The 19,282-nt window shown below is 39.1% G+C and overlaps 1 protein-coding gene across 1 annotated transcript; it reads right to left on the reverse strand.

Annotated features, from left to right (window-relative positions):
- Nucleotides 1-6,890: 6,890 nt before the first annotated feature.
- On the reverse strand, nt 6,891-8,537 carry LOC310947508 (trace amine-associated receptor 13c; the record flags this gene model as incomplete). The annotated part of the gene is made up of 2 exons (XM_083914333.1): nt 6,891-7,795; nt 8,255-8,537. The coding sequence occupies 2 exons, from the start codon at nt 8,535-8,537 to the stop codon at nt 6,891-6,893; spliced, it is 1,188 nt and encodes a 395-aa protein (XP_083770459.1).
- Between the last annotated feature and the right edge of the window lie 10,745 nt (nt 8,538-19,282).

Here is a 19,282-nt window from a genome sequence, read left to right on the forward strand (position 1 = left end):
TCGTCCCTTACCACAAGAACCTGAATCTCGTTTCTCCAGTTAGACATTTTTTGTTGCCATCTTTGGGTAAATGCCTCTCCATGCTTTATACGGCTCCACTGCTCGTTTGTTGAAAAACCTCACTTTAGTGAGTCCGCGATTTTCTGCTGGTCGGTTTATATGGAAGTTTAGATGGAAATTAGACCACTTCAACTTTCACAGTTCTTTGCAGTGGCAAAGGAACACATAAAAATGGCCAATGCTCTGACAATTCTGCTATTTGAATGGGAATGTCGTTCTGCTCTCACTCTATTTCTATAATCACTAACAAACGCACTCCTCCCTATCACCACTCTCAGCCATCTCTGCCTTTGCCCTTTCCTCTGTCGAGCCAAAAACAGACGCCAGCCACAGGTGGTCTCTGTGCTTTATTGGTGCTGACACACATCTCTTGCCGTAAGAGCTTCGAGAGACAATTAAAAATTCATTAGGACAATGAAATGAGAGAGGCTAAAAAAGGAAATAGGACAGACCACAATTCATAACCTTGCTGAGGCTCCAAAGTGCTCTGACCTATCGCCTGCAATGTCTCATGCTGGCAGCACTATTGTGCGTGTGTCTGTGTGGCTTCACTGTGGTGAAACATAGAAATACAGAGTCTGTCTGATCTAGCTGCCCTGCTGTTCCCCTGAAAATCACACAACAGATGCTGTTGTTTGAAGACCTGAAATCCACTTCTGCCTTAGTTATATTTTATGCTCCTCAAATCATCTGATCTCTTCAAAACTAAGGCTGAGCTTAAGCACACTCTCCTTAGACATTTGACCACATTTAAATGATTCTGACTAACAAATAACCATCCTGTTTGCTTTTTTGTTAACTTGCAAATTTGTCCACTTTCTGTCTATAGCTCATAAAGGGACTGAATTAGTATTTTGTTTTTTGAATCCTTCCCACCCTACAAAACACCTTTTGATTAAATTCACAAGGATGGTTTAAGTCACAAGCTGTTACACTTGACAGTGAATTAAATACACACATTGTTACAACACATTTTGTTTTCACAACAGGGCTGAGGCAGGATTTTTTTTCCTCTCCAAGTACTTTAAATATGGAAAGTAGGTTTCTAGCGCCTCTGAAGTGGCTGCGTGAGTGGTTAATGTTGGTTGGAGTCCCATGTTTTAAATGCCGTACCTAAATTACCTAAATTACAAATTATAATTATTTTTCCTGGAGATGTTATGTTATCCTTACACAAACTCTAGTCTGGCTTGAAAAGCAAGATTTTAAAGCTTGCAAACTATGTATAGAAATTACGTACTGTATGCTACTTATCTGTTTTGCCATATTTGTTTTGCAAGCACTATGGAGTGATGAGATGATCCCCAAATTGATTGTGTCACACACCAGCCAGCCCCTCTTCTCATTTCTTAGTTTGTACATCCTGGATTCCTTTCCTCTCCTCCTCTCCTCCTCTCCTCGTGCCTTAGTCCTTTCCACCTGAGATACAAGCGGAGGTGGCAAACAAGAGACACAAGGAGAGACGAGTCCAGGCAACAGACATTCAAGCTTTGGAGCCGTCAAAGCAACGTTAATTTAATATGACATGTGACACAGCTTGTATATTCTAGCTGTCACGCCTCTTTTATGAGTCACAGGTGCCGAAAAGACACCCGCAAAGGATACACCTATGCATCCTTGCTCATACCTCCTCTGGCAAGCCTCCTCTCTCCGAGCCCTATAGCGTACACACAAACAGGCATGATTCACATCCTACCATCGGTTTCACACGGTTCTGCTGATTTTGTGATGGTTATGAGCCAAAATATGAAGCACTGGGGACAACAAAGATACTGAAGAAGAAGACTGAAGGCTTGTAAACGTGGATGTAAACAGTGGACATTGTATGGGAAAACAAAGGAAATACATTGTCAGTGGACGTTAAACCGACACGATCAGCATCAGCATCCTATGCTTTGGGAGATGCCTTCATGAAATCTTTTTTTCCATCATGTTGATTGAAAACATTATTTAGATTGCATATCAGTTATTGCATATTTGCTGTTGCAAATTAGTAGTTCACAAACATAATTTAGGAGATATGTAGGAGATATATTAAAAAATCTGACTACAAATGTGCATTGCCTTTGATTTGGACCTGGAGGGAGGTAAATCCAACAGGCCCTGTTCATAGGACCTTATACTAAGTGGATATAGCACTGTAACTATATTTAATATATTATACTAGTATTATGCCATTTATATTCAGAAATGGGAGATAGGTGCCAGTGAAGAAACTTCACAAACACACCAGTAGATGCCTCATCATCTATGTAACTTTAATAGCCGATTTTAAAGGAGACTAATGTAGCTTAAAAAAAAAAAGTAAAAAAAATTACTACAAAATTACTTTGATGCTTACACACAAATCCCCAGACATGCATGCGGTCTGTTTACAACAATATGTCTTGGAAAGCTGCCATCTCCCTGTAGCAAATTTCCCATGTGATGCGAATAAGTCTACTACCATAGTAGGCGTGTATGAAAGCCTTTGGACAGTGAGTAATGTTGTCAGCCAGTAGCCTCCAAAGATGTAACACCAGGCTCAAAGAATATGACTCATAGAACTGCTGAGGTACAGACATAATGTAATGATTCATGGATGAGTCTACACTGCAAATACAAATCAGTCTCTTCAAATGAATATGCAAGAATAATATGGCGTATAAGTGACAGATAAGCTTATTGGTCACACAGACCCATACATATCCTCTCTCTTTCACTGTCTCTGTCCTTCTCTCCCTGCTCTCTTTTTGACAAGCTAGTCTTTTGCACTCTTGGTCTGGGTCACATGATAATGGCCGGATCATTTTTTTAATGTTGGGACTGGAGGTGGAACGCTTTTATCACACCCCTGCTGACATCAGCAATCAGCTACTCCCCCTTCCACCTCGCTCAATTTGTGTTCTCAAATTGTTAGTAAGAGTAGCTGTAAAATACAAGCACTTTCTTCATCTCTGCAAACACACACACTCCTCAAATTACAATTTGGGTCACTAGGTTTCAAGATCCTTTCTTCTATGTCTTTAGGCTTAAACTGTGCTATCTAAGTTATTTCAATGTAGAGATGAGACACTGGACCTCACTCTGTTCTTCTATGTTCTTCTAGAGAATGTCTCATGCTGGGAGTCCAGGCACCCTTTGGTGTTACTGTAGCTCCTTCTCCACATTACATAACATGGCAAATGTGATCCCATAGGGTTCAAACCAATAATTTATTCTTTCAGAGTAAATGGAGAAATGCTGAGTTTGTTTTCAGCAGTTTGTGTAACTGCTGAGGTTGTGAATATTACAGCAGTGAGCTGAGTGCAAATACTGTCACACTGAACCCCATAAAACTCACAAATGAAACGTTCCCAAACACATTTATTATTACCAAATCTGATGCAATTGGCACTACTGATACAACTCTGTACAGTGATTCAATATCAGCACAATAGTAATAACTTGTTTTCTTACACAGAACTAACGATGATTAGGATGCTGTAGATTTCAAACTTCCCCATGATTGTGACAGATTTTCAAACTAGAAAAAATAATGACAGTTTTTGCTGGAAAAATGCAGAATTGCTGTATACATTTGCACATGTAAGATAGTTAGTCATTCAGTGAACTTCACTCGTTAACACATTTTATTTCTTTTTTTGAACATTAAATTCCCTGATGTTTGGTCAACTTGCAGTACATCACAGCACCCTTTATATTATAAATGCTTCCATGAACATGCATTGGATTGTCAATCGGTTGGCTTTAAATGAAGAGCTTTGAGAAATAAACACATTCACATTTTTGCTGAGAGTCAGGTGAGAAGATTGATACCGCTTTTGTCTTTATGTAAAACACATAGAATTGTTTATAAAGATGGACGAATCTCCACTTTCCCCCACTGTACAAAAGTAAAGTAAATATATCCCTGATACACAGAGTCTGTACTGTAAACTGTACAGCTGCCCCACCATACAAAAGTCAATCACAGCTGCCAATTATATTGTTTCACCCTATTCTTAAATAACTCAAATAACCAATTAAAGTCAAACTTATAATAGCATTTGAACGAACATCGGTATGATCAGAACTACCTAAAATGACAGAAACCATCTTTAAACTTGTTTGATGTGGTTTTAGTTTGGCCCATGTCCTATCCAAGAACATAAGGTGCATTTCCACTAAGGTTTAATATCCGTAATGAGGCAGGTCTATCTCGCCAAAACGCCCCTGATTTGCATGTGAGTTGCTTGAGCATCCGTTTCTTAGCCCTGTAGGAGAGCAGGGCCGAAAAACGGCCGCTCAAACCCCTGAGAGAAGCCCAGTTGCTGATAGGATGTAGCTCCCAGTGGGATGTGATGTGTGGTAGTACAGACGCCACGAAAAACAGGGCGAAGTACAGTAGAGAAGACACTTTTATCCAGTGATGTAGTAGAACGCAGCGCAGAAAATTATTTGTGCACGCGATTTTTTGCAAAGGCTGGAAAGCAAAGCTGTGGACCTTTGCTGCATGCTCTCTCTCTCTCTCTCTCTCTCTCTCTCTCTCTCTCTCTCTCTCTCTCTCTCTCCCATTTACACACAAATGCATACACACACACACTGCACTGCAAGCTGGGTGCAAGCCTGTCCATCACAAACACTTTCACAGCACCCAGAATTTTTAAGATGGAGTGTTTTCTTTCATGTTACTTGTACATAAGTTGGCATGGTTAATCATACAGGCCACTTTATGATAGCCTCGCTCTGTCCAGAGGTAACAAAATATCAGTTCATTTAAAGCTCACTAATTAAAACATTACACTTTGTTTAAGCTATAAAAATCAATGTTAAAAAAAAACAATTTAGTAGTTGTAAAGTATTTCTCAGACTTCCAGGAAGTCACTGCAGTGCACATTGGTTGGTGTATGGAAGAAGCAAATAAGGTATAGAACGTGTTTATTAGTGACATTGAGGCCTGCTAGGTGGACTTAAATGTTATTTAGGCTAGATTGTTTTCCCTTGTTTACAATCTTTGTGCTAAGCTAATTGTCACCTGGCTTTAGCTTCATATTTAACAGACAGATTCAATATTGATCTTCTCATCTTACTCTCAGAAGGAGAGCAAATTAACTTGTTTTCCAAAACGTGGAACTCTTTCTTTAATGGGCACTTCAGAGTAAATGGCACAACATATTTTTGTCTTTTACTATCATGTCAAACTGAACTGAGTTGGAATAAAGTTTGTAATCCCCCCCTAAAAATCTGGAAACAATTTAGAGCAATTAATGGCAAGAAAAATCCTTATCCTCTTTGTTATGTTTATTTGTTTTTCTGTTTTTTTTGTTTAATCTATTGCTGAATTGTTTTCATATCAAAGGCCCGTTACCTATTACAGAATTACATCCAACAATTTTATCATCAACGGAAAATATAGCTGTTTTTTTATGCTGCAAAATACTCTTCAATCTCATTTATATATACTATTGTCAAATTGCACAATACATAATTCCAAACAATACACAAGACTTCTAGCTGACACACTGGTGAGATCATTTTATATTACAAGTACATTAAACCCTGAAAAGGTTGGCACAGTATGAGGGTCTGCTATAATCATAATGCTCTTTACACTAAATCTCTGTGGTTGGCATCCCATTCATTCAGTCTATGCTGATTTAATAAATATACAGATAATTATTTTATTCACAGTTCCTCAAACAAAAAATAACCAATATTATAAAATGCTAAAAATAAAACTTGTACAAAATGAACATCGTCTGACACAAGTGTAACTGATAAAGTGCATTTTTATACTTGAGGCGGATTATTATCTCAAAAGATTTAAATTAAATGCTCAAAAATAAATAAAGTAACAAAGTATAATAGTATCAAATATGTGGTATGAACTGTTCCCTTAACCTTAATTTGTAATCTACATTTTCCAAACAGGAGGTGTTGGCTAGATTCCTTTACCCCTTGTAAATTCATAGATGACAAACTGTCAATGCTGGAGATACAGTAGGTTTGGTTCCTGCAGTCATTGAAAAGCTCATAAAAGCCCTCTGATGTAAAGCTTCAGGAAAGAGTTTTGACGTTAGAGGAAGGCGACAAATGCTAATTTTAAATTTAGCTTCCATTTACAATTCACAGAAACAAAGAATTGCATTCATTTTACGTTTGAATAGCCTATTATTGTTAAGCTCATACAGAGTTTACATTTGAATTAAAGGACTAGTTTGGCAATTAGGGACATGCACTTTCTTTCTTTCTAGCCGTGGCAACTTCAGCTCTACCGTAATTGTCAGATAATACTTGAATTACTATTAAACAACCTGTCCAACAGTCACTGGTGATAAAATCAGATTTTTTATATGTTGAAATTTAAATTAAAGCGTCATTGCCGTTACAGAGCTGCCTAGGTTGTTTTCCGTTTGTCTTTCTATGAGCATTGTCACTACCAACCATTTTTATGCCGGTGTAGTCTCAAGTCTTTGGATTCGGTAATATTTAATCTCAAAAATGTCTTTAGTGTACTAAATAGAAGTTGTTGTTTTACAGCAAGAAATAGTACGGCACAAAGCCTCGCATAATAAACACAAATAAAGTGTAAGACAGTGAGTTTTAGAGGTGCTAAGAGGTGCAGATTCTGTCATCCTTTGGTCAGAGCAAGGTTAGCTGTTTCCCTGTTTCCAGTCTTTATGCTAAACTAAACTAACAATCTCCTGGCTCCAGATAAATATTTACTAATCTCACATTGAATCTGATACATCTATTTGTCAGTAAGAAAGTGAATATGCATATTTCACAAAATGTCAAACTATTCCTTTAAAATCAAACTTAAAAGGAGCACAAAACATATGCTTGTTGCTTTTGAATTCACATATCCCTCAGGACTTCTCGCCATGTGGGGGGGAGTGGTCTCTCTGAAAGAGCAGCGTCATGCCCTTCCTGAAGCGGTGGTCCCTGACACTGTAGATAATGACATTACAGCAACTGTTTCCTGTCAGGATCCAGAAGGCAAAAAAGGAAAAGTTACACCAGGTGTATCCCACCACATTCCCGAGCACAAACACTGCGATGGGAGAGAAGGATGCTGTGAAGGCGAATGTTAGAATGCCAATTGTCTTGGCAGCTTTGATGTCTGTAAAGGAGGGCCTGTGGGAGCACCCTCCTCCTCCTCCTCCTCCTCCTCCACCTCCATCACTCAGACTACCCTCTGAGAGCAGTTTGCGTTTTCGGGTATATCGTCGGATGCTAGTGAAAGACACAATGTTAACTGCTAATGTGCCACCGAGCAGTATGAAGTCAAACGCTGGGAATAACAGCAAGATGTTGGCATCAGGTGGCAGCTGACCACCGAACAATAGGGGGGTGTAGTTACACATACGACTGCACTCATTGTACTCCAAAGTGAAGTTGCTGCTGAAGATGAGGGGCGCTAGAGCTAGCAAGAAGCTGGCAGCCCAGGAGAGCAAGATGAGGAGCAGAGTTCGTCTCCGGGTCACCAAGGCGTCCTTATGGAGTGGCCGTAGGATGGCTACGCTTCGCTCCAGTGTCATGAGGAAGATGGTGCTGATGGAGACAAAGGTGCATCCAGCAAACACAGGGCCGATCAGCATGCAGGGTTGCCAAGGGCTCACCAGTCCCCTGAGAGAAGAAGAGGTGGCCAAGGAAGAAGAACTACCCTGGAACCAAATGGGAGGTGCACTGGTCACCATCAGAGAGATCTCAGTGTAGACGGAAAAAGGGACCACAAGGACACCGACCATCATGTCTGCTATGGCCAGAGACACTGTTAGAGAGAGACAACAAGACGAAGAAGAGGGATAAGGGAACCCATTCAGGCTGTTCTCTTTTTGATCTACACTTTCAGCTCTTTTAGTAAAAATTTCACCCTGACATAGAAAAGTGCAGCATTATTAATTTTTTTAAAGCAGTAAAAAAAGAAAATCACCATATTAAATAGTAGTGTTTTGCAATCTGGTCAGTGCATTAGTGGAATATGGTCCCCATTTCAATTAGATAAGGTACTGCAATACAGTAAATTACCAAGGCCTTAGACCTTTTTAATTTAATTCATAAACTTTGTAATAGAAATATGAAATTCAATTTTGCCATTTATTTATATTCAGTATGAATATTGAATTTCTGCCAGAAGGGATCTTGCCTGTGGATTAGCATATCAACACTGATATACACTTGGTTACTTTAAATGACTTTATGAAATGGTAAGAGGATAAACAATATTTACCTTTCAGGTATCCCTGTGGTGTTCGGGACTGCCTTGTTTGCACAAAGACAGTAAGGGTGACCACATTTCCAACCACAATAGCAAAGGCCAGGCTGACCATGAACACCACTGCCAAAGTACGATTGAGAAATCCACAGCAACAAAGGGTGCAGAGAGGGGCCAGAGACTGGCCCGAACCGGGTCCTGCCTGAGCAGCTGCAGTCAGGTTAAACGGACCGTCTGTAGTCGGTAGCAGAACTGCCGTACTCCCAGGAACGCTGACGTTGGGAAGCAGAGAAGTCATGGCCCAGGATAGACTGGTTTTATCCCTTGTGTAGGTGGTAGGGTCGCTCAGGAAACCATTCTACGAAAAAACTGAGAAGACTTGAAAACATCAAGGTACTTTTAATTTTTAAGATGGTGTGTGGTGCAGTTTACCCTACAAATGTATGAGATAAATGGTAGAATTTTCCATAGACTTTGGTGAAAAAACAAAAAACAACAGACATATGAATGCTTGTCTTTTTCTCAGATTTCCAAACAGAATGGACAGTGATTTTTCTATTTGTGTGTTGTGGTTACATGCTGTTGTTGTGCCCTAAAACTGTTGGAAGCACATCGATGCTGTCAGTACCCATGCAGAGACTGTAAGTTCATTACAGAATGTCTTTCTCAGCTGACAACTAAATACACTGGTCCTTCAATCATTTATGCTGCTCACTGGGCTGGAGAGCAGGAAGGTACTCACATCCAAGAAAACAGAGGGTAACGAGAATGGACGTATTCAGACCAGTACAAAACCAAATTGAATCCCGTGTATTCTCACTCAGACTTTGGGTGCAGGAACAGTCAACGGAACAAACATCACTGCTGTGACACTTGAAAGCCTTTAACAGTTACCTGCCGTAAATTAGCCTCAGGATAAGGAGGTGGTAGCAGAATAATGAACACGTGGGAGTGTGGTCTCTGACCAGCATATTGTTCAGGATTTTATAACCATCGAATTGCCGCCCACCCCTGCTTCTCACAGTGAATCTAATACATTCAGTTTCAGTTGTCTCTTTTGTATCCTTTATGTAAAATCTCCGGTTTTCCAGAGTTTCGGCACTTTATGGTTCCCAGCATTCTTGATTCCAGGTTTCTAAGCGGTTCAGCTTTTCTTCTCCTTTGTTCGAGTTCTAATTGAGTGCATTTGAGTCCAGCTCTTTGATCTCAAACCTGCCTACATGTATGTCGCACTTAACATATGTCATACTAAATTACATCACAATTACATTGTCCTGCCTGGATAATGTTCAAGGGCAATGTGTCTGTGAGTCAATTATTTCTGCATTCAGCTCGCCTACTTTCAACAGTTTATGCTCTTGAAATAAGCAGACAACATGATTCTGAATGAATCAATGAGCTCTTTGTGCCTCTCTTGGGCAGAGAGATTGTGTCGAATGACTATCTGATTGACTGATTGATATCAATTTTCTTAGTCTCTATACTGTTGTTTTACTTTTGGGTTGGTTTCTCAGCCTGGTTATACAAGCGTTAAGAGAGGACAGCTTTATATAATCTTTTTTCAAGACTCTGTGGGTTGTCATCCATTAAGCAGTGGCGTTTGTGTACAATGTCTTTTATTCAGGATGCTGCTCAAGGTTGCTAAACTAAAGTCGCTGCTTCATCTCCCTACAAATTAACCCTTGTGTTACATTGAGAATGACTTTACTACCTCGCTGTTAGGGGTTCAATGAACCCCACTGCTGTATGTGTAAAAATTACAATAGCACATTTGATGAAGTTGTTTGAGGTTAATCAGACCCTCCTCTCCTCTCACAATCCCAATATACTAATTTAGGATATAGGAGGGCTAAAACGTGCTAACATGTGCCAACACTAATCATGAAGAGCATAGGAAAATTTACTGTATTTAACCATATTTTAAAGCTGGGTTCTTTGACTCCCAAACCAGAAATATGTAGTGAGCTTCTGAAACATACTATCAGTTCAAAATCGTGTTTATGAGCAAATATCCTGATAAAGTTAGAAGTCATAAAGTATCAAGCTGATAAGAATTTTAAGTATGTCTTTTGAGTGGTAAAAGAGGGTCCAGGGTCTCCAGAGAGGATTAGGGTTACCCTTCTGCAGGTGCCATGCACAGATCCATTTCACATTTTAATATTCAGAAATGCTATTAATAAATGTAATCCTGGGTTTAGCAGAATCATCCTTTTCTTTGGTGGAAGTGGGATTCGTGCTCTCTTGTTGCACCTTGTTATTCACTTCACAACTGTGACAGTAATACTGCAGGAACAATGATAAAATGACATAACTCAAAGTGATAAAGGCAAAGATCTACAAGAGAGGGTACTGAGTGTTATTATACATACATTTTACATTATGAAGAATCTTAATCTTTCCCTTCAAAATACTAAGAGGAGCATTAGTGAAAGGCCAAATTTTTTAACATCAGCTTCAGCTTTTTATCAGTGGACTGTATCTATGAGACATTCAAATACTTACTAGATAATCATTATTAGTTACTATAACATAGATTTTATGACTTTATTTTACTTGATGATTTAAAAAATTCATTTGTTAAAAAGTAAATATTAAATCAAATATCTAAAGTATAAACATCTAACAATACTGGCTTGTAACAGCTTTAGGCGATTGTTTTTAATGTCATGACAGATTACTATCTTTACTTTAAATTTAACTGGTGGTAAAACAAAAGAAAATGTATTTATTTAGAGGATGAACCTCATTAAGAGGCTTTTTCTTCTTACCTTGACTGAAGATGGCAGGCGGAAGTCTTCCCTGTGGCAAGACCTCAAGCGTAGTGAGACAAGCAGCTAAGAGCAAGACAGCACACACACACACACACACACACACACCATCATCATCATCATCATCATCTTCATCATCATCATCATCAGTACACACTGAGAGATCTACCTCTGTTTGTGTGGTGCAACATGCCCTTACTTGGGTCATCATTTTGTGTGCGTGTTTGTTTGGTAAAAAAAAAAGCAGACAACAACTCTAGGACCCACTGTATATATTACTAGTGCAAAATTAAACAAGTTCATATTCATGTATTTTGTCCCTCCAATTAGTATTTTTTGTCTTACTTTGTTTTACAGTTTAAGTCAAAACTGAAGTCACTCTTCACACAATCAGTGAAACAGACGTATACAGTTTGTGGACCAAATTGTGAATAATTTCAAAATGTAAACTGTGAATAATAACACAAATTGCATTCAGTGACCACATTTCCCAAAATCCATGAACTCTTTCCTCATTACCACTCCACCACCTGCAAAACACCATTTACTGTATTTACTACACATTTTTCAAATGTTTTTTTACACATTCAGAACAGGCAAAATTCATGAATTTCTGCAGTAACCATATTGAAAAAAATTGAAAGAAATAGTGGAATATTTGCAATAAAACAAAATAACAATCATTCAAAACAGCTGATTGTAATTTCAGCTGAAAAATATGACTAATGTAATGATTATGTTGAAGGGTACTGAATCAAATGCTGCATTTCCGATTCCTTCTTATAGCCTACTTTAGAAGTGTTTTGGTGATTTAAATGAGTCTTGAAGTTCAGATTAGCTGTTTGGCCTGTCTGTTTGAGTAATGCATACTGTATGAAGAGTTTTGAAAAAGTATCCTCAGTACTGACCAATTGCCAAAAACATCAATTTAATTTGAGTAGAATAATGCTCTAAATTTTGAAACTATGGTTCCCAACTTCCCATAATGCTTTGTGTGACATAAACAGGAAGCCATGTATTCAGTAAATAAGCTCCATGGGTGATTAGCTGTTGTCTAAAATTTCAGCCCCGTTTTTCTTTTTTCTTTTTTTTGCATATATCTTCCTAAATCAGCATCATTAAAAGTATGCCGAATTTGATATTAGCAGCTCTGGTTTGCAATGTACCCATGCGTGTATAAACAAGTATCACCGAAATGCTTTAATACTGAAGAAAACTTAAAAACTTGAAGATTTTCAGGCACGTTTTACACTTATCAAGGAGCGTCTTTGCCTTAATTCCAAGTGGATTTATGGACTTTTATTTAACAAGGAACTCGGACATAATGTTATCCTCTGAAAGTGTAAGTCACACTAAATCTAAAAATATGCGTCTGTCATGTCTGTGTTCATGATAATATTCTAACACTCAAGGTGCAGGTGATTATTCTCTCATTAATGTAGAGGTGTTCATTTCTTCATTTCAATCTGACCACCTTTGTCCTAAAGCATTTCTTGGCCACCCTCTTATGGCTTTCATTCATTATCAGAAGCCAACAGGGAAACACACATCAAACAGTGAGTGGGATTTATTATTATTTTTTCTTATGTTTAAAGGTAACAATTAGAGATGTATGATTTTGGATATTTAGCAGCTATCCAAAATACTTTTGGTCACGTTATCCGATATCTGATAGTCAATTTTAAAGTCAATATCGTTCGATACCGCTAACTTGACGATATTATCATGCATCCCTATCAGCAATATTTTATTTTGTTTTTTGTCATCGTATCCCATAAAAGACTGAAGCAAAGAAAGTATCAACTGGTATACTGTAATACGTTTGTGTTAGAGCATCTGAAAATGGTCCCCAATAGATGCCCTATTTACTTGAAATGGAAATAGATTAATTATTATATTATATTATATATCATTATAAATTAGGGATCGACCGATATGGATTTTTTAAGGGCCAATGACATTACCGATTTTTTTTCATCAGCCTTAGCCGATGACCGATACAGACTGCCGATTTTCTTGAGCCGATATTTGGAGCCGATACTACTTTTTCTCCCTCAATTTAGATCATAAAAATTACACAATGATGATAACAAATATAACAAGTCTCAATTTTTTTAAAAAGGAACATTTTTGAGATTCAAAATGGCGTCTCCAGCAACACAGAGCTGCAAATATCGACCGATAATAACGGCCAGGCGATGTATCGGTCTATCACTATTATAAATACATTTCTGTAGGTACAAATGATCTTGGGGCTGAGAGCATCAGACAGGGTAGGGAAGTATTGAGAAACTGTAGCTCATTCTGTGGGGACTTGGCTTGGGAACCGGAGGGTGGCTTGTTCACCAACAATTGACAGAACCAACAATGGTACGGGGTGTAAGTACACCTCCTGGGCACTGCCACCAAACCTGCTTAGAGGGTCTATTGCTTCACTCTGTAATCTTTCTCCACTAATGCATACCTATAGGAGTGTATAAATGTAATTTCCAAGGCAATCAGGATCACAAAAACTATTAAAATACATTGTCTGGGAAACACGAATGAAAGAATATGAATTTGTACCAATCCAGGAAGTATATGAACAAATTTAAATATCTGTAGCAGATTGTGTCAACTTCATGGTGGTGCTAAAAGAAGGGTCAAGATTCATCCACTTGGGACCACAAATGTCTGTACAAAATGACACAGCAATACATCCAATAGTTGACGAGCTACTTCAGTGTTAAGTGGTGGACTGACAGTTGACTGAGTGACTGACTGACGGATCAGGTTAAACAATTTACTTGACATCCCTAGAGCTATGCAGATTTAAGCCATGCTGGCATGCTGGCAGAGAAATAATCAGTCATCAGCTCTAATAACTTGTTTTGCTCAAGCTAGCATTCAATAACCACATTTGAACACTTATGCACGGATACACCTCATATTGAACTGGGCCCCTTTAATCATGCCCGCAGTTTGTCGCTCTCTGGGGGATGTTTGTGCTGCAGTAGCTGCATTTAGGTGTAGGCTGTTCATGCATGCAGTGGATTTCCACCGACAGGACTTTGTTTCTGAGTGACAGGTCAGGCATATGTATGAAGACCGTGGGGGCTTTGTCGGGGCACTCAGGCCAGGTCGCTTGATGCACAGAAGGGTGATTTGCAGTAATGATGGACAGGCTGGCTCAGAGCTGCCTGAGGCCGTCTGCCACAGCACATGAGCAGAAACACGGCTTTCTCTTCACATCCTGGCCTGTCATTCTGTCTGTTTGTCAGGAGAGTTCCCAAACAATTCATACATACACAAACAAACACCGAAGTGTTACTTTTTTGTTATGGTTTTCTTATCATTCCCTGTGTTAATATCTCACTTAGAACTGTGGGAATACATTTTCTCTGGCTGCATTTAATCTTGCTATTTGTCTGTCTCCTAACAGTAGTTTTAACTCTCACTGTAGTTTTTTGTATAAAGTAGTTTCTAGTTCAAGCTACAAAGGCACACCCGCTATTCCAGGCTAAACATAATGTTTTGTTCCCATTTAAAAAGAAAGAACTATTTTGTGAATCATTTTTTGTGTCATAATTTTGAAAAAATGATGATGTAAAAAAATTAATTTCCATATTAAGACTGCTAGCCCATTATTCCTGCATCGTTACCTAATAATTGTATCCAGTAATTATAACATAGCTGCTCAGTAATTATAGTGTGTGTGTGTGTTGTGTGTGTGTGTGTGTGTGTGTGTGTGTGTGTGTGTGTGTGTGTGTGTGTGTGTGTGTGTGTGTGTGTGTGTGTGTGTGTGTGTGTGTTTCATCCTGTCAATGAGTCCCAGTCTAAATAACACACTGCTAATGGATGTCACACCCTCCTTACTTTACTCTGTCAACAGCTGCTGCATGCATCAACAATCAGACATCAAGCAAGAATCCACCAGAGAGTTTCATTCTCACTTTCAACTGGTTTCTGGCTTGGAAATAAGATTTTTTGTGGGTCCATCAGAAATATCTTTTAATGGAAGTCATCTCATGGAGCCAGCAGATGCAGAAGCAACCGTTTGAAATGGGAGGGAGGAGGTCTTATTTGTTGCACTTGAACTTGTTTATCCTTTATTGTTTTTATGACCTGGACATGTGCACTAATTTAATCATTTTATCTACTGCTGAATCTTTTAAACATTTTTATGTATCTATGCCTTATATGTGCATATGTATATCTTTTGTTCAGAATCAGCTACTTATCACAGGTAACCGGCGCAACTTCCTTCTCATTCATCAAGACAGCGCCACAGCGCTTTATACAGTTGGACGCTCAGCTTCTAGTGACTTCAGTGGGGAAGCGTAGAGCGAGTTGTTCCACTGCAGCGAAACTAGACAGGCATTGGCTAAAAGGTGGGCATTGTCCCGCCCCTCGGACACTCAGCGTCTCTAGGGATCTATGGGACAGTGGACTGGATGAGCTGTCTGAGGCGGAATCCTTTTTTGATTGACAGCTAAATGGGCGAATCAGTGATCTTTAAGAATATACATCCACCGGAGCATTTTCCAAGTTTTTCATTCCATTGTTCTGAGCTAATCCGGAGACTTTACCGATCCCCAGCGTCTGAGTTCTTTGTTAAGAACGACTAGCGTTGTGTTTGGCGACTCTGTTCTGACACTCTGCTGTTTCTTTCCCAAACGAGCAGCGACTGCTGCAGAGCTTCTCCTCCCGTCACAATCACTCACAGGCGGTCACACTTCCCTGTAGCCTGGCGCAGCAGCTCCAGCTGGGCTAAGCCGTTTTAGCAGCCTAGTTCTAGTGCCATTGAGAGGACACTGGTCAAGTCCCTGGAAAAGACGTCTAGTTGGTACGACTAGGTCACAGATAATTTTCTTGTACGAAGGGGAGAAATAAATAAACAAACACATTTATGATGTAGGCCGGAAAAATTAGCTTCCTCTCCTTGAAAGACCAGCAGCCGCCACTGATATATATATATATAGTTACATATATTTATACTCTGTTTTTTATATATATATGTTGTCTGTATAATATTTGTTGTTTGTATAGCTGGAGTTTGTGATGAAAATAAATTCCCCCTGGGATTATTCAAATATTTCTGCTTCTGATTCATGCATCGACCTATTTGTTGTTGCATATTTATTTATCTGTATTTATTGCGCAGTGACGTTGACGTGACGTGTGTATCATTAATATATCGTCCTGTCTCTGTTTATTGTATTCCATGTTGTACGTTGATGCAGCAACACGCAGTGTGTGCCCAAGACAAATTTCCCTGCAGGGACATTAAGTGTATCTTATCTTATGACATGAAATCAGTTTAACAAGAAATGTTTTCCCGAAACTGCAATTTTAAAATTTGACTCAAATTATATGTACAGAGGACTAAAATCTTAATTATTATGACATTATTAACACCTATTTTGCTGCTCTTGGTTAGAGAAACACTTAATAAGCTCAATTATTTACTTAAATAGCTTCTTAATGAACAGTCCTCTTTGATGACTTCATTATGATTATGATGATTTTCCTGTCACATTCTCGGGGATTTCTTCCTCCATGTACTGTAAATGTATCTCTTCAGAATGCATTGCATGTTATCAGTCGCACATTTTTAAATATTTTTATGACTCACATTGTTTTACTTAGTAAAAATTACATTTGTTTACCACACCTGGAAAAATCTACTACAAGCTATAATATATAACTTCTTTACAACAACAAAGTACTGTAGGTCTTAAAATGTAACATATTGCAAATTCCACAGGTAAGCGTTCTAAGCAAAGTAATTATTCATATGCAAACACGTATGTGAATGCAGCTGGACACACGTCCATTTTCAATCAATGCTCTTACAGAAGTTTCTTCTGAAAATGAACACATGTAAAAATGTTCCATCTCCTCGCGTGCTCTTTATTTTGTTAACCTGCTGTCATATGATACCACACATGCACATAAAAAAAGTCAGATGTGATGACCTTACCAGCATTTCCCCTATTATGGACCATAGAGCCATTTTGCAGACAGAAGTTAATAACAGGAAAACAATCCAGAATGGCAGCACTGTCTTAGTGGAAGTAAAATCCAGTTAAAAAGCCTTCAGTGAAGGAGAAAATGAAGCTGTAGTCCTCATCATTCTTTCTCCTTGCAGTAAGCACAAAGCCTCTTACATACTCCAGCTCTCTGTCCCTGGGATTCAACCTCTCCTCCTCCACCACCTCTTTCGTTCTGTGGAGCGCTGCAACCTCCAGTCACCACTCCGCTGCTCCCTCCTCCCCTCACCCTCTGCATGGCTTGCAGTTCTCACACGCACAGGCTATTCCCTCAGAGCTTCAAAATAAAGTCCACAGTAGCTCCTTTCTCATTCTTTCCTCCCACGTTCGCCCTCTCACGTGTCTCCCCCACCACCTCCCATCTTCTCCCCGTTGTCCCTCAAACATATCTCTTGCTTTGTACCCTAAAGAATCCATCACTGTTGAGCTCTTGCTTTCAGTCCATGCTTCATTTTATGCAATTAGCTCTTTACTTTGTCCTCAAGCATTCTAGCGTTTCTTTGCTGTACACCTTTTACTTTTTGTACCTTTCACATGACCAAACTGATGACAATATTCTCTCATTCTACGTTTCTATGCATTGGATGCTGTAGAAAAAGACAGAGAAAAGCCTGCTCCTTCCCATACTTAATGCGAGATGTGAGCACTTTATAATCCTGCATGGACCGTGTGCTTCTGACTGATACTGCTGACTCTATTACTACTTATTTATGTCTTTATTTTCCTTTCTTTTCCCCATTATCTGCTATGTTTCCCCTGTCTTTCCTTGATGTTATATTTTATATAGTTATAATCATAGTTTCTGCTAACATTCATCTATTTAACATTTGTATTGTGTTTTTTATTAGCTCATGGTAGCATACTGAGGGACTACCCCCAAATAGTATTTGTAAAACAACAATTAAGAGACGCAGACATGGAAATAGAGCAAGAGCGAGATAAGAACTAGTATTGCATAAATGAGAGGTGACCCTAGGACAGTATGACACGGGTAAAATGGGTCCATCCTCTCCTGGGCATTTGTCCGGTTTTGCCCCAGATGGCCTTGGCCTGTGTGTTTGATTGTGTCTGGCTCACGGTTCACTTTCCATCCTCTTTGTTGCCACCAGGGAGCAACACTACAGCACTCGAGTGAGACCCCTGCCCTCAGATATGATTTGAAACACTATACATCACGTTGTAGGACACATCACCGATTTGCCCTTGCCCTGAAACTAACCTCTGCTTAACAGCAGCAGCATTGAAACTGAAATGTAAATTGAAGCTTAGATTCTGATTATAAATTCTGAAGAAATTTAGATGAGGCCAGAGCGAAGGAATAAGCGGCATTTAAATGCCGAGCAGTGTTATGTAACTTAAACCTCAAGGGTTTTGAAAACTTGCCAAATAAATAACTAAAGGCCATATTTCCGTGTTATATTAAGGGTCATATTGTATATCTGATTCTACTTTTATTACATATAGGGTCCCAGCAGCCTGAGTGACTGGCCTTGTAATACTACAGCACGTAATGGATAAACGTATTTATAGCTTGCTGTCAAAAAGCTGCTCTGGTAAAAGTAATGCTATGAATAATACAACACAAGGCAGCATTTACCTGGACAAATGAAGGAATTCTCTCTGAGGTGATGGTGACAGTCGCTGTTTCATTTGTCACACGGACAGGAGCTTATTTTCCTCTATGAAATTATTTCTGCAAAGGGATTACTCTAAAGCAGGGGTGTCCAATCAGGCTCCTGGGGTGTTACTGTCCTGCATGTTTTAGGTTTCTCCCTACTCTAAAACACCTGATTCTAATGATCTCATCTCATTATCAAGCAGCTGAAGTTTGTCAAGGGTTTGATAATCATTAGAATCAGGTTTTTTGGACTAGGGAGAAACTTAAAACATGCAGGGCCATAGCTCTCCAGGAGCAGGGTCCTCCTTTAGAGTAAAGCTAAATTGCTTTATTTAAATACTACTTCTTGTTGGCAGCCACCAGGACGCTTTTTGATGCTAACAATGTAAACAGTAGCAAAATGACAAAATGCATGCCCATTGTCAACGTACCATCCCCCCTCACAATCACGTACTAGCAGAGAAAGTGCAGCATCATAGGTATTGTTTAGTTAAATATAGTCTAGTCTGTCTGACACACCAATCATTTTTCTGTCTGAGGTTTGTGAAATGGCCCCGACCAGGGCTCTGAAATATCAGTAGTCAAACTTGATGGTGATCAATGGTGCTGTCTGTGGTGCTGAAGT

The sequence above is a fragment of the Echiichthys vipera genome (assembly GCF_963691815.1).
Source record: "Echiichthys vipera genome assembly, chromosome: 1".
Lineage (NCBI taxonomy): Eukaryota > Metazoa > Chordata > Actinopteri > Perciformes > Trachinidae > Echiichthys > Echiichthys vipera.